The sequence below is a fragment of the Hyperolius riggenbachi genome, chromosome 3 (genome assembly GCF_040937935.1).
Source record: "Hyperolius riggenbachi isolate aHypRig1 chromosome 3, aHypRig1.pri, whole genome shotgun sequence".
Classification (NCBI taxonomy): Eukaryota; Metazoa; Chordata; class Amphibia; order Anura; family Hyperoliidae; genus Hyperolius; species Hyperolius riggenbachi.
Genome location: NC_090648.1, coordinates 265627301 through 265644629, shown reverse-complemented (window position 1 = coordinate 265644629; position 17329 = coordinate 265627301). Strand labels below are relative to the sequence as shown.

The following is a 17329-nucleotide window of genomic DNA, read 5'->3' as shown; positions in this document are numbered from 1 at the left end:
GTGAGAAGCAACCAGTCCACATTTTCTTGTATGCAGTGTTTGCATTAACGTAAGCCCCTGAACAAAAAAAGCATAAGCCAGGTTATCACCTTAGTTACAGCAAAGCAGCTTCCAAACAACGAGCGGCAGACAGGGGGTCCCTGTGCATCATATCTGGCATGTTAGTTCAGCCGTGCTCAGAGCGCATAACAAGCGGATAGTAGATTGTATATTAGTATCTCACCCAATCCTCGTTGCGGCCAGTTCGATTGGTATGGTCACAGGGTCACTGTATCAGGCAGAAGCACAGAGTTCGTTGCCATGAAAAGTGAATTTGGGTGGCATGAGTATCATTCTATAGGCAAGAAATTAAAACTACAGGAGAACAGAAAATGATTGTAAAATAGACACAGATCATGACACTGGATTTTTAATAAAATACTTTTAAAACGATTTTTTATTTCAATTAAAACATGTTTACTTTAAAATACTTGCATGTCCACTTGAATCACATCTGAATTGTGTGATTTATAAGGTAATTGTGTCTTTGTCCCAAACATTATGGAGGTCACTATATATCAGGTCTAATAAAAAATCAGCATCCGACCAAAAGACTAAAAGGTTATTAGTGACAGTTTGAAAGAAATATAAAGAGAGCGATTAAATACATTTTACAGAGCATCGGAGAATAGATATGAGCAAACTTACCCTGATCCAGCGAGGGAAAGAAATGTGGGCATTCAAAGCCAGTAGGTGCTGATCAGTTAGCTATTAGCTTGTTAATCAATGAGCAGTGGGCTTCGGTAGTCTTTGGGCGCCCGAGTTTTCCTGAAAAAAAAATGCATATATCTAGGCACATCGCCTCTAGTTAGGACATTAAATAAGTTATTAAGGAAAGGGAGGTGCTGAAGGGGGTGTGGCCAGAAAACGGCAAAAATCTATTAACCCTTCGCACTCTCGCATGCAAATGTTCAAACAAATGCATTTACAGATTCACTCATCCAGGCACCACTGTTATCCCTACAGCTAAGTTAAAAGCCGGGGTCTTAGTTTACAGAAGAATGCATTCTTATACTTAGTCATCTATTTACCTGGGTACTTCTGCGCAGTATAGGTGACTAAGCATAAGAATGCATTCTTCTGTGAACTAAGACCCCGGCTTTTAACTTAGCTGTAATGATAACAGTGGTGCCTGGATGAGTGAATCTGTGAATGCATTTGTTTGAACATTTGCATGCGAGAGTGCGAAGGGTTAATAGATTTTTGAGCTTTCCTGAAGATGCGCCGCTTTGTACTGCGCATGCGCGAGCACACATTCTCGTGCATGCGCAGTACGGATCGGCTCATCTCCTGAAGACTGCCAAAGCCTTCCAAAGGGGCAGAGGTAAGAGACTGCTAACCGATAAGCCATTGGTGAAAGCGGGGACAATAGGAGGAACGGGAAAGCTCTATAGGACCCAGAGCCTTCCCTCTCTTTAGGTGAGTAAATGTTTTATTATTTTTTTATTTCCACTTCAGACTCCCTTTAATTGCTGTGTTTTGTGCAGGTATAAGATACCTATGCTTGCTTCTTCCATTGGGGTCTTTTGTTTGCTAATTCAAGCACATTTTTCTCAATAAAAATATTATGGGCCTGATCCAATTTACTTTTTCTCCTAAGATTTCTCCTATGATAACATTTTCATCTTCTGTTTAAAATAATGTTTCAGCACTCTGCGATTGAAAAAAATACCAAAGAGTAGGTGAAACAGTCAAAATTATTCTGAGTATTTTCTTGCTTGCTGGTGGCTTAAAAGGCACTATATTGATAAGATGAAAAAAATCACCTAGGAGAAAACTTGGAAGAAAAGGAAATTGGATCAGGCCCTATAAGTTAAAAAAAATTGTGATGGGGATCATGTGGCTTTAGCATGTATGGCTGCTATAGGTACTGGCACACTTATCATCTTTGATGCTGTAACTGATGATAACAGTTGCACGATGAATTCTGGGGTATTTAGAAACCTATTATTAACTCAAGTTATAGTAAATGCATCCAAAGTCATTGCACCACTCCCAAACATACTGCAAAGGCACTGTATAGGTTCTCAAAGCTAAAACAATAAGATTCTTAAAAGGCTAAGTCAGCCACCTGATGTAAATCCAGTTGAGCATGTTTCAAATACACTGAAGAAGAAATTCAAAGAGACAAATGTGGAACATGCAGGAGTTGAAGGTGCCTGCAGGAGAGTCTTGACAGAGGATCAACAGAGCAGATACTAAGCACCTAGTGATGTTTATGAATTGTATGGAAGGGATTTGCAGAAAGTAGTAAATATAGCTGCTTTAACCACTTGAGGACCCACCCTTTACCCCCCCTTAAGGACCAGCGCTGTTTGTTGGGATCTGTGCTGGGTGGGCTCTGCAGCCCCCAGCACAGATCAGCGGGCACGCAGAGCGATCAGATCGCCCCCCTTTTTTTCCCCCTATGGGGATGATGTGCAGGGGGGGTCTGATCGCTCCGGTCTGCAGGCATGTTGCGGGGGGAGCACTTCAAAGCCCCCCACCGCGGCGAAATTCCCTACCTCCCTCTCCTACCTGTCATGCCCAGTGATCCGGGCTGCACAGGACGCTATCCGTCCTGTGCAGCCAGTGACAGGACGTCCCCTGTCACATGGCGGCGATCCCCGGCCGCTGATTGGCCGGGGATCGCCGATCTGCCTTACGGCCCTGCTGCGCAGCAGCGCCGTACAATGTAAACAAAGCGGATTATTTCCGCTTGTGTTTACATTTAGCCTGCGAGCCGCCATCAGCGGCCGCAGGCTATTCACGGAGCCCCCCGCCGTGAATTGACAGGAAGCAGCCGCTCGCGCGAGCGGCTGCTTCCTGATTAATTAGCCTGCAGCCGGCGATGCAGAACTGCGTCGCTGGTCCTGCAGCTGCCACTTTGCCGACGCACGGTATAAGCGTGCGGTCGGCAAGTGGTTAATATACTTGCTATCACTGTGTCCCAAACATGGCACCCTGAAATGTGGGGCACCATTTATAAAATATGTTGTAATTTTTACGTATGAAAATAACTTTAATTTTAAGTTATGTGTACTTTATACACTTCAGTCACAACTGTTTGATTTGACATTTGAAACATTATGAAGGGCTCTGTAATGGCAATACGTTTGTTTTGCTTTTTCAGGAATACAGTCATTTTATTGCCTTGATATATTTAGACCAGGAGAGAATACAAGAATCTTGTATCATACTGCACTGTTTGAAGCATTGTGCAACGGTTGAGAATGTACTAGATATTAATATGCAAAATAAATAAATTAATTAATATCCTGATATTCAAGGGGGTAATTAAATGTAGATGTTGGACTACTCTATTTCCTCATGAGGGATTTTCAGTATTTATCTTATTGTTTACAAAAGCACTTTGAGAATAGGACATATAATATACAAAGATGCCTGTCAGCTTCCCTACTGGTTTGCACTGCACAGTTGAATTGAGCAATTGCTCTTCTGTGAGTGCTTTTGAAAATAAAAAAAAACCCTGAGAATTCCCCATGAGGGGGTGCAGCAGTCCATAACCAGGCAGATTTGTTGTATTTTCACTGCCTGCTGTAAGTGACATAGGAAAAAAAAATAATGTACTGTATAGTGCATTTTTCTCTGGAACAAATACACATCTTATATATTTTTATTTTAAATGTTAGAATTTTTCACAATTGTGGTCCTTTAAATGTTCAAAATATCAACCATAAGTAGTGCACAATTATGTATAAACGTAAAGAATATTAACCTTGATGGTAACGGTAGTATCACACAGTTATGTATAAATACTGTTTATACATTTTATTTATTTATAATAATTATTTAACTAAAAAAATTCTAGTAAAAACAAAATCCATACAGTGTTATATCAGCAATAACAATAGCTGACAGTCTTACAGCAAAAAAAAAAACAAACAAAAAAGGTTGGCACTCTAGATATGTTGAGCATATGAGTTTAATGCTGCATAATATATATTTCCCAGCATTTTGAGGCAATAACGTGCCTCTTTTTGTTGTGTTAAAGTGGCATCCTCCTCCTATGACACTGCAGCCCAATTTGAGCCTTGGTCTCCTTCCATTTCCTGCCCCATCATCTCTTCCAAGACTTCTCTGAAGGTTGTTTAACATTTTTTTTTTATATATACGGGTACAGTTTTTGGGCTATTGCCCAACCCCCTGATTTGGAGGACCAGAATATCCTATTTAGTCTGAATAATTCCCTTTGACCTGTACGGCTAAGGAGAATCTAGCAGTAACTAGTCTACCTCCAGCATAGCTCTTAGGATCACTTGTTCGCACAAGCCCCACCACTTTGACAAAGTAAGGATACCTTACTCTTAGTTAGTAAAAGAACATTTGAAAGCTGGCTGAAGCTCACTGAGGCATGTTCCCCCTCCTTTTCTGCTGAAGTGACTCAGCTGCTGCCAGGAAGATGTGTCCAGCAGAGGGAGGGAGGAGGGCGAGGGAGCAGAATCAAAACAAAGGCAGAGAGTGTCTTCTGCCTTTGCCGATGAGACAGAGATAAGCTACCTTGTACTGCGGTCTGCAAAAAAATGGCGGGGGAGGGAATCATGGAAATGTAAAAATGTAATTAGTTGCAGCCCACAGGACCACACTTGTGCACCACAATAGATAAACACTAACCCAATTTTATGATGGCACAAATATCTCTACAGGTTTCAAAACTAAATTATTCAATACAGAAGAGGGAAACCGAGAGCCCAATATAGTGTAGTAAGTACTGCAAAAATGGATATATGTAAAGAGTACAATATATATACTTACAAGACAGGGTTACCTCCAGGCAACCACTGTATAGGCAGGTGAGGAGATTATCCTGTCCCCACTCAGGAATAAGAAGTCGCTCTCTGTAGACAGGAAAAAAGGGGTATCCCCCTCCACCAAGGGTGGATAATTAACATTATGTAGAAAGAACAGAGGCGCCAGCAGGATAAAATCAGGTAATAAAATGTTTAAAAGTGCTTTGGAGGCAGCGGTGGACTTACCTCCTGTAAGCAGACACTATAAACTGTCAGTTCAAATCTAAATACATTTTATTGGCATACCCCTTGGAGTATGCCAATAAAATTTATTTAGATTTGAACTGACAGTTTATAGTGTCTGCTTACAGGAGGTAAGTCCACCGCTGCCTCCAAAGCACTTTTAAACATTTTATTACCTGATTTTATCCTGCGGGCGCCTCTGTTCTTTCTACATAAATTATTCAATGGATGTTTACATCTATCACTAATGGTCCTGTCAATTTGAGCCCCACTATCTTTTTCCATGGGGAAATTATGGAAATATTCTGGGTAAAAGAGGGGATATTACACAAAGCAAATCACCTAATGTAATTGTGACTTTTATTTTAGTTGTATGGATTTTTTTCACATAGTATATTCTTTAGAGCATACATGTCAAACTCCGGCCCGTGGGCCAAATCTGGCCCTCAGAGCCATTCAATTTGGCCCCCCAAGTGGTTTCCCACTTTGCATATTATTTGGCCCACTCTAGACCACCAGGTAAGCTAAATGGAGGTGAAGCCCTAAAACACCAGGGAAGCCATATGGGGGAGGTAGGGGGAAAGCACCAAACACTAGGGATTTGTATAGGTGAGGGTGAGGACCACTAGACACCAGGGAACTGTATAGGGTAGGGAGGAGGACCACTAGACACTGGGGAACTGTTTAGGGGCTGGAGGAGAGCCAGTAGACAAAAGGGAACTTTATAAGGGAGGAAGAGGGCCAGAAGACATTGAGGTTGGCCTGTGACTCGTTCCAAGTGTTCAATTTTGGCCCACTTTGTATTTGAGTTTGACAACCCTGCTTTACAGAGAAACTGCATTGAGAGGGATATGGAGGCTGACATGTTTATTTCCTTTTTAATTATACACATTGCCTGGCTGTCCTGCTGAGCCTCTGCCTCTTATAGTTTAAGCCATAGACCATGAACAAGCATGCAGATCAGATGCCTATGACAAATCTGACAAGATTAGCTGCATGCTTGTTTCAGGTGTGTGATTTAGACCTTATTAACCCCAGGCAACTGGTATTGTTAAAAAGGGAATAAATATGACAACTACCATAGGTCTCACACCCCGTGTTCCTTTTAATTCCTTGCCAGCTAACTGATTGTCAGCTTTTGGTTTGATAAACACAATTTATTTTGCCTTCTGGGTCAGTAGAAATGGTATTGTAGTGTTTTCTATAGCTAGCCATATTGCACTGCAGATGGACAGACAATGAATAATAGAATTGTTATGCAATTGCATATGGTTGCCAGGCATGCAGCTCAGAAATCTGCATAACAATAGCCATTCATGGAATTGGTCAAGATCAAATATTATTTATAAAATGAATGGATATTCTAAGATGAAAAATAAACCTTTTCTTGTCTGAAGTCAGGTTTAATTAGAATAGGGAAGAGTAACACTTATTGATGTTTTTTAGAACTTGCACCACAATTGTTATTTATTTGTTTTTGTTTTTTTTTCCAGTATTGCAGTTATGTTTTGAACACCTACTTTTCTACATTGCAAGATGTGGATAGTTACATTAATATGTGTGCAAATGAATATGACCTCTGTGACCAGGAGGACCAAAGAGCCTGTGTATGCTCAACCTTTGTTGAAGCAGCTAAATATTGTGGGTTTGATGGTTGTACGGAGGAAACCACTGACTGGAGATCAGATGAAAATATTGTTTGCGGTATGTATTCAGATTCATGTACATATATTAAACAAGACATCATAAGTCGCATCATAGTGAAACATACAGCACATAAAAAGGATGCTTCACTGCAACTGTTATGCGGTACCACACTGCATTCATCAGGTCATCCTAATAGTTTCAACCATACTGCACCGCTAATGCAATGATGTAAACGTACCATTACAATATACTGTAATTGCATTACGTTAGCAATGCACTTATATTGTCCGACAAGACACACTACAGTAAGTCATGGTAAATGTATCCTTACGGATAAGAATTTATAGTTCTTATCAACTGTTTATCAATCCCTTTGATATAGATTTTCCAAAATGTTATTAAAGGTATAGTCTGAATTGTGAAACTGCAGTCTAGACCAGCCTACACCTTTTGAGTTTTCATCTACTAAGGAGTGTAGACCAATAGTAGGTGTACATGGGTTAAAAATACTCCATTATGGCAATAAATCAACCATCTAAGTTGTCTTCTCAATCGTGATTAGATTTCAGGAGCGAATAAACTGAGAATTGTTTGAAATGCTAATATTGTTTTGCTACATAGTGGGACTAACACTGTGTAGTCCCACTATTAATACGTATATAAACTGAGAGAAATATGGAAGCTACCATGTTCATTGCTTTTTACAAAAAATGGGAGTTGCCCTTGTTCTTATGCTGACTGGTTAATCTTAGTAGTTTCTGAGTCACCATTCTGGAACAAGTAAGTGACCAATAGAGTAACGTTTCATTTACATTTCCTGATCTGCATGCTTATATTTTATTAATTGAACATACGGTATTGGAGGTAGATAATGAACATGATGATTAAACGAAACATGTTACCATAGTGCAAATACATTTTTTTCCTTCTAATTGCTGTGTCATCCTTGAGGTAAGCTATCTCTCAATTGATTTTATTGGCTTTAATGTATTTTTATTGTTCCTTGGCTCCTTTTCCTCCTGTTATACAGAAGCACATATATAAGTTGCAAAGTGAGTCTCCAGTGGAACCATTTGAAAATGGAGCTTTGATTTAACATTATAGCACACAATTCAAGTTAGCTATCTGATGTTTGCCTAATAATAAATAAAGGAAAGATTCCATTGACACGTGCAGACCTTCTCTTCTTCTTCTGACACAATTCACATTGTTGCAGTGAGGCTAACCAAGGAATTTGTAAAGCCATGAAGACTTAGTTGTCAATACATTGTTTATCAGCTAGTGGGGCAGATATTATGGCCATGATGGTATGGCCTGACAGTAGCCATACACAGGTTGATATGTCTCATCAGTTTTGATCATGTTAATAGAATCTGCCAATGACCAGCCGGCTGTTATTCATCTATTCAGTAAGCTACTGTATTTGGACAGTTTATTAATAGAACTGGTGATATTTACCTATGCATGGCTAGATTTAGTTTATTGGTTGTGGGATGTAATTTTCTGTTCTGCATTAATAGTAAAACGTGGCAATTTTCTCAACTTTATCTAGTTAGGGGGATTTTCTGTTAAATAAAAAAGACTAATTCCCATATGCAATTCACTTTTTCACCTATGTGATATTTTCACAATTTGAAAATAAAATGCCCTTTAACTGCCAGCAAGCACACAAATACTCAAAATATTTTTTACAGTATTGTTTCACCTACTTTTTGGTACTTTTTCAATTGCAAAGTGCTAAAAAGATATTTTAAATTGAAGATGAACCGTTATCTCCTAGGAGATAATTCAGTAGAAAAAGTTAATTGCATATCGGCCTAGGGGTGATATGCTCAATTAACCTTTTCTTAGGTTTTCAGGAAGTGGTCTCATGCCTTATCAATGAAATACCTTTCTTATGTTTTATATGTCTGTAGGAACCCCAACATGTCCAGAAACCCAGATCTTCAGTGAATGCGCACCAACCTCTCAGCCAAAATGTTCTAATCCTGATTCCATTCAAGAAAAAGGAGTTATTGCTGGCTGTACCTGTCCCGAAGGTTAAATTAAGTTGTTTATACAATTTTACTTTCTAAGTTTGTTTTTTGCAAATCCTAATAACATATTTTGTTGGATTCTTATATATGCAATATAAATACAACCCAGCCCAAGACCTTATTATTATGTATTCCATAGTACCATAATGGCTGTGGAGAAAAATAAAATTCCTCCCATTGCAACTAAATACCCTGCAAGGATTTGACCAAACATGATTTTTGCATGCTTGTCTTTGGCTTGCTGTGGGTCACACACAAGTCCACACAGGTGCATAGCCAATTTTATCAGCTACTTAATCTGAAGACATAACAACAAAAGTTGTTTTATACCTATAATGACGAAGTGTACAAGATTTTCTTGCAAGCTTTAACATTTTTAAAGTGACCCTGAGACAATAAAATATACATATCTGGGGCTTCCTAAAGCTCACTCCGGCCTGATCACTCCCACGCCGTCCTCTTGTGCTTGCCCATTCGCCCGCAATTCCTCCAGTCTGGGGCCAACTACACATGCACGGCCGTGTGCGTGCTTCCTCCCTGGAGCTTTCTGTGCCTGCGCAGTACTACTGCACAGGCACAGAATGAGACTGGGGAGCGCGCCTGGCCTGACTGCTCATGCGCTGACTGGCCCCTGACTGACGGATTTTCCGGGGCCAGTAGCAGGCAAGCAGAAGAGCACAGCGTAAGAGCTAGGCTGGGGAGGGGGGGGGGGGACTGGAGGAAGCCCCAGGTATGTATATTTCATTGCTGGGCCGCCGTTTCAGGTACACTTTAAGTTTCTTCTTCAGACATGATACATGATTCTTCAGACACTGGACCAGAACAGTATCAAGCTATTTCTTACATACATAAACTGGGGGTACACAGCAACTTGAAACTTGATACAGTTCAGTTCAATAAAGTCCCACTTCATTTGAAATGTGAAAACGATGCCTGGATCTAATGATTGCACCAAACAATCAGAGTAAACACTCATTAGCATTTCAATGGAAATGGGACTTTACTGAACTGAATTGTATTACGTTTCAATGTACTGTGTACACCCTGTGAATCATATATAAGTTTATTCATGTAAGAAATAGAATTGTACAGTTCTGATCCATGCCTGAAGAAGAAACCTAATGTTTTGAAAACTTGCAAGCAAATGTTATACAGATGGTCATATTACCTAAATAACTTTTGTTGTTATGTCTTTGGATTTCCTCCCTGACAAACACTGGACCACAAACAATTAGCTACTTAAAAATGGAAAACAGGAGCATCATGAGCATACATTTGACACCCTATTTAAAACTGCATCATGATTAACCATATAAATGGAATGCTATCTGAAAAAAATAAAGGACTGCTTTCATGAAAATATTTAAAACATAAAATACTGTGTACACATTACACTTAAAAAGATGCCAACCAGACTACTCTTGTATACCGTTCTGGTAGTTGGACTGTTCCTCTGCTGACAATTACATTTGACACAAGTGCATTTGAAATTAAAGGAATGTATGATGTTTTGATTAGTATAAAACCTGGCACAGCTGTAAGATTAATACTAGGCACTTTAAATGCAAATGACATAGAAAAAAGTAATGTATAGTGCATTTATACAACTTATTTGCATGTACAGTGGAGGAAATAATTATTTGACCCCTCACTGATTTTGTAAGTTTGTCCAATGACAAAGAAATGAAAAGTCTCAGAACAGTATTATTTCAATGGTAGGTTTATTTTAACAGTGGCAGATAGCACATCAAAAGGAAAATTGAAAAAATAACCTTAAATAAAAGATAGCAACTGATTTGCATTTCATTGAGTGAAATAAGTTTTTGAACCCCTACTAACCATTAAGAGTTCTGGCTCCCACAGAGTGGTTAGACACTTCTACTCAATTAGTCACCCTCATTAAGGACACCTTGCTTAACTAGTCACCTGTATAAAAGACACCTGTCCACAGAATCAATCAATCAAGCAGACTCCAAACTCTCCAACATGGGAAAGACCAAAGAGCTGTCCAAGGATGTCAGATACAAAATTGTAGACCTGCACAAGGCTGGAATGGGCTACAAAACCATTAGCAAGAAGCTGGGAGAGAAGGTGACAACTGTTGGTGCGATTGTTCGAAAATGGAAGGAGCACAAAATGACCATCAATCGACCTCGCTCTGGGGCTCCACGCAAGATCTCACCTCGTGGGGTGTCAATGGTTCTGAGAAAGGTGAAAAAGCATCCTAGAACTACACGGGAGGAGTTAGTGAATGACCTCAAATTAGCAGGGACCACAGTCACCAAGAAAACCATTGTAAACACATTACACCGCAATGGATTAAAATCCTGCAGGGCTCGCAAGGTCCCCCTGCTCAAGAAGGCACATGTGCAGGCCCGTCTGAAGTTTGCCAATGAACACCTGAATGATTCTGTGAGTGACTGGGAGAAGGTGCTGTGGTCTGATGAGACCAAAATAGAGCTCTTTGGCATTAACTCAACTCGCTGTGTTTGGAGGAAGAAAAATGCTGCCTATGACCCCCAAAACACCGTCCCCACCGTCAAGCATGGGGGTGGAAACATTTTGCTTTGGGGGTGTTTTTCTGCTAAGGGCACAGGACAACTTAATCGCATTAACGGGAAAATGGACGGAGCCATGTATCGTGAAATCCTGAACGACAACCTCCTTCCCTCTGCCAGGAAACTGAAAATGGGTCGTGGATGGGTGTTCCAGCACGACAATGACCCAAAACATACAGCAAAGGCAACAAAGGAGTGGCTCAAGAAGAAGCACATTAAGGTCATGGAGTGGCCTTGTCAGTCTCCGGACCTTAATCCAATAGAAAACCTATGGAGGGAGCTCAAGCTCAAAGTTGCACAGAGACAGCCTCGAAACCTTAGGGATTTAGAGATGATCTGCAAAGAGGAGTGGACCAACATTCCTCCTAAAATGTGTGCAAACTTGGTCATCAACTACAAGAAACGTTTGGCCTCTGTGCTTGCAAACAAGGGTTTTTCCACTAAGTATTAAGTCTTTTATTGTTAGAGGGTTCAAAAACTTATTTCACTCAATGAAATGCAAATCAGTTGCTATCTTTTATTTAAGGTTATTTTTTTGATTTTTCCTTTTGATGTGCTATCTGCCACTGTTAAAATAAACCTACCATTGAAATGATACTGTTCTGAGACTTTTCATTTCTTTGTCATTGGGCAAACTTACAAAATCAGTGAGGGGTCAAATAATTATTTCCTCCACTGTATATATGTATTTGAATTGTTACATTTTTTGTGATCGTGATCCATTAAAGTGGTCTGAAACTCCGACATAGCATTCAATAAAAATGTGTTTTCCTACTTTTTATTACTCATACGGTTATCATATTTGCTTTTGTGCATAAGTAATATTGTCTGTTTACAAATAACAAGTTTCCAAAGTGTAGTTTGTCCTGCCCTAAAAGCTGTCATTGCATTTTATTCCAACTGCTTTTTATTATATATTAACATCTTCTGATGAGCTATTCTGAACTGTGTGTGTGTGTCTGAAGCACAGAGAGCTTCACAGAGAGTTCCTTTTCACTTGTTACACTGTGTTTACACACATTGTAACAATGTTGGAGTGTAAACAAAGATACTGTTATCTCCAGTTTGGATGCAGATTTGAAGCTGAATAGCAGGACAAAGTGCTTTATTTAACCATTTCAGTGATGTTCTGCTTAAAAAAAAAATTCTGGGATAGTAGCCTTCAAGCTGTGAGGAATCTTTTAGCGCAAAGTAGAAATGCTGGCTTTCAGACCACTTTTATGGATGAAAGTAACTATTACATAATTAAATCAGGAGACAAAAAAAGTTGTTTAGGTGAGACTTTTAATTAGTACCTTTAAGATATTACCTAAACAACTTTTGTTGTTCTATCTACAGATTCTCTCCATGACTAAGACTGGACTACACGCAAATAATTAAATCAGTTCTACGTTGCTTCTTAATTAAGAGTGCAATAGTGTTACATTACTAACTTCACCTTCCTACCTTCCTTTTATTAAATACAAAATAATATATTTGTTTTTTTGTTTGTTTTTGTTTTGTACTGCCTATAGGTTTAGTGGTGGATGACATCGGAGGAAGCAATGCATGTGTGAGTGTCACTGATTGTCCCTGTCTTTATAAAGGGGACATATATCCACCATATGCAAAACGGCAAGGTCCTTGTGAATCAGAATGGTAAATATTAAAACTTTTGGAAAATTTGGAATCTTGATAGTAGGCAATCCTAGTCAAAATCAATGTATTATTCTGAATGCAGTTATATTTTGTGACTATAAAGTCTAAAACCTCTTTACACTAGCAATAAATAACCAACACATGGTATGTTCCCCTAAAGGTGTAAATTTACTTACGGTAAGCTGCGTAGACCTGCTAGATGATTTTTGGCCAAGCGTATGTATGGTGCCCAGCAACCACCCTTCATGCATCGGCCAGCGGCAGACCGAGTGCTGCCAAGGGCATTGTCCTCTCCCTCACCCTGCCTGCTCCATTGTGCACTACTTCACATAGCAACAGAACATGCCACTAGCCTGGAGAATAGTGAGATGTCTGTTTGGCATCAGTCACAAACTGTTGGCAATGAAATGTCCACATGGACGGTCTGTGTTGGCAAGACCACAGGACAATACAAGAGAAGGTTCAAAATACTGTAGTATATTTGGTTGATGATGAGTTCTACGTAAATTACAGATTCATGACTCTGCAACCTTGTGTATATGACTAACTTCAGTAACTCCTGCTGTGGTCTGAAATTATTCACTGAGGATGGGAAAAGGTTTCCACCTAGTAAATGGTATTAAATAAATCAAGGCCAGGTCTGCAGGATCAATGCAGTGTTCTTTAGCCCTGTATAATCTTTATAAGCCAGGCCCTGTAAAGAGAAAGGATGGAATTTTAAAAGCTCTTATTGAAATCTCTCAAAGCTTATTTCCACTAAGTTTGATAATGCTCAAAGAAAGAACTTCATGTGTTTTAATATTCCATTTTTATATTTGTTGGGTTCACCAATACTTGGAATGAACGTAGCTCCAATATTTTTGCTTCATGTCTGGCAGTACTTTGCTAAAAATAGGTAGTGTGTGTGTACCAGCGTACAAATTTTAATATTGCTTATATCATTCATACATGGAATTCATAAATAGGCAATTTAAATGCAACCTTGAATACAATGTCTTCTACTTAAATAAAAGGTAAGCATTTCATATTTCCTAATTTACCTCTTTGATGTGTTAATAATGAAATTTATAACATTAAGCCTACCTATTAAATATTGTACATGATGTTCAGGTTTGCAGTTTTGGATGAACACAAGAGGAAAAAGAATAATATATTTCCTATATAAAATATTCACATATTATTCTTCATTAATTATACAGCAGCCATTGATACTAGTAATTGTGAGAAACCCAGCTAGGTTTTTTTATTTGCTCCATTGTTAAAATTGCAATTGCTAGCTAGCAGAATTTTTTTTTATGTGCATGTGTTATGATTCAAAAAATGACAAAATGTGAATTGTCCAATGTTTAGTTCCTGTATAGGTGGAAAATGGAGTTGTTCAGATGAAAATTGTCCTGGAATATGCAAGATTAAACATGGATTACATATTACTACGTTTGATGAGAAGCAATATGATCTGTATGGAGATTGTCAATATATCATTTTAGCTGTGAGTACCTGGATTGTGTTGTCAATAAACACATTTAGATAGTCAGTTATATTTATTGTTCACTTTAGTGATGAGTAAATGAATCAATTAGCCAGCAGCTGGATTATTTACTAGTACCCAGAGGCTTTGATTGTGAAATTGAATAGGTACCTTTCTTTGAATCAGTGTAGTATTCCATGTTAGGGTAATTTTTGTTCATCACTACCAATATGTAGCTATAATAACTAACATATACTGAAAGAGAATGTATCCAATGGCTTGGACCTTTTTGCAGTTCTAGATTCTCCAGAATTCTCCAAAATTTCAAATTTCACCAATAGTATCACATGACTCCAAAATCTGATCTGACTGTGATCTGACTGCTCTAAAAATCAAACATAATAACCAGCATTGCGTGTATTTTATTTAGCCAATATGGACTTTCCATTCCTATCTACTGAATAAACACTTCTGTGAGATAAGCGAGATGGTTGTTCATATTGTTCGAAGATAATGGTCCGCACCACATCCAAGTATGAATTAGTTTTGTTGAAGATCCATAAAATGCTGTGTAGCAGCTGCTACACAGCATTTTATGGATCTTCAACAAGGCTGATTTATACTTAGATGTAGTGCGGACCATTATTTTCAAACAAGACGGATCTTCACCCTGTTGGTACAAGGGGTTGGTTCTCGCACACCCACAGAGGATTGCCGAGGTGCTGTTCCATCTCTCTTGAATCAGATGGTTGTTCATAGGCAGATAAGGCAGATCATGGGGAAAACCTATGTTACCAAATGGAAGAGCCTGAAGCAGTAAATATATTTTAAAAGGAAATATTGTCGTTTTCCCAAGAGGGTGGGACCACAGGTATGCATATGAGCATGTATGTTAAATATATCATTGTGGATTTCCAGCCATTTGCTGTTCTAGTAAATGAAGTGCTGAAAATACAGGGTGGGAGGAGGTGCTTAAGTATAAGTGAACAATAAACCGTAATGAAGATATTAGTATGTGTAAGGAACAGTCTTACCTCAATACAGAAGTTAAAGATTTAATTTATTGGACAGCAAAATTAACAACGTGTTTCTCGGGATACACCCGCTTCTTCAGGTTAATAAAATAGTGTCTACAAATAAACATATAAAAAGTACTCACAAATACATGCTGATATAAGATTATCACATCCATCCATCCATACATTTGAAAGTGCTGAAAAGTTAGAGTCTCTGTCCGGTTGATTTTAACTTGATGTTCAAGTTAGGATGATTTATGTACCATAAATTCCTGACCAAAATCTTAGGTAACACAGAACAATAAGTGAATTGAGATCTCTGTAATGGGGACACATAATTATTATTATTATTTTTTCGTTTTGCCAACGTGAAAAATATATGATTTTCCACTTATGAAATTCTGCTCGCTCTCTTTCTTAACTACAGTCCATGAAAAAAAAGAAAGGGGTATAGATATCCCTTGTGTGGGACACACAGATCAGCAAATGCTGATGAATGTTCTTACTGCTCCTGTGAAAACGAACAATTTAAATTCAGAATAGAGTTCTACTGTAATGTATTTGTATATCTGTTGCTTCATTACATTCATCTGCATTCATGCAAATTATTTAAATTCTTCTAAAAATAGTACTTATTTACAATTAGTAGAACTGTGAATGTTGCTGAGTATGGTTAAATGATGATGTGTTACCATCACTGCTTTAACTCTCTGCCAAACATCCTTTAATCAGAAAACAATGACTACTCATCCAAAGTGCACTCCAACTCACTGGACACGAGTCACTATTATCCAATGCATCTCCCTACTTTTTGTTTGGTTGTTTGAAACACAAGGGACATGCTAGTTGTTATAGAAATCCTTATCCTAAGAAATTTTAAAAGTGTAAACCAATTTTCTAAAAAATAAATAAAATAATAATAATAATAAAAACAAATCTAGTGTCCATGCACTGTACTAGTTTCACTTGGGTTTTAATATATGAATTCAACTGGGTTTTTGATGAAAATTAACCACACAGCTGGAGGTGAGAATGGAACATCACCGTATTAGTCGTCAAATAAAAAAAAAAAGTTATCATTATCATAATTTTGATATTTTTAAATATAAAGTGTCAGTATATTACACAGCACTAAACTATACATTATGGACGTGTCTAAATAATGAACTCATGATAAATAATAACAGAAACATAACACTAGGGGAAGACAATTCTGCTCTATCAGATTTACAGTTTCATAAGCAAGGGTACAGAGGATACAGAAGATAAGAGAGATACCAGTAACTGGGAGAGCAGGGGTTCTTTTTTTTAACTTAGAAATGAGAATGAAGAAAGGGAATTAAATGGTGATTCTGTAGTATTTTTTTTTTTGTAATAAATATATCTGTTCTTCCACACAGGATAACAACTGGGTTATTTCTGGTGAGATTGAAACAAAAAATCCTCAGACTGCAACGTCTCTGAAGAGTGTGACATTTATTCCTGATGTGGTAAGTGAGATGCACTTCACTTAGTATGCTAACATTCAGTCTAGCACATCTTGGGTGGTCAAATACACAGGACATTATCTAAAAGACACTAAACAGTGAAAATGATTGCCAGAGTTATAGAACCTTGCAAAAATATTAGGCACTTGTGAAAAAATGGTCTGAAGTGAAGAAGCTATAAATATATTGTAATTATTAGTTTTGACTTGGAAATTCACAACCTACAAAGTATATAAACGGAGGAAAAAACTAAATCAAATAAAGATATAGGCCCTTATCCAATTCACCTTTTCTCCTAGATGATATTTTAACACTTTGGCCCATATGTAATTCACTTTTTTCCTGAGTTTTCTCCTAGGTGATATTTTCACACCTTATCACACTAGCTGCATCACCCATAGACTTCCATTCCTACAAGCATCATAGATTAAGCGCGGTGCTTGTAGTAATGCACTGCTGCCCTTGAA

The 17329-nt window shown here is 38.3% G+C and overlaps 1 protein-coding gene and 1 long non-coding RNA gene across 2 annotated transcripts in view; both read left to right on the top strand.

The window, feature by feature from the left end:
* Positions 1-6599: 6599 nt before the first annotated feature.
* LOC137561394 (uncharacterized) lies at positions 6600-14313 on the top strand. Its single transcript, XR_011029996.1, has 4 exons — positions 6600-6716; positions 8576-8698; positions 12768-12891; positions 14242-14313. It is a non-coding gene; the product is annotated as an uncharacterized lncRNA (long non-coding RNA).
* A 1901-nt stretch (positions 14314-16214) lies between these two features.
* Positions 16215-17329, top strand: part of LOC137562298 (mucin-19-like) — a 177343-nt gene continuing 176228 nt past the window's right edge. Inside the window, exons 1-2 of the mRNA XM_068273632.1 lie at positions 16215-16259; positions 16776-16865. Of these exons, the coding sequence (XP_068129733.1) occupies positions 16215-16259; positions 16776-16865 (135 nt within the window). The remainder of the gene's footprint in view (positions 16260-16775; positions 16866-17329) is intronic.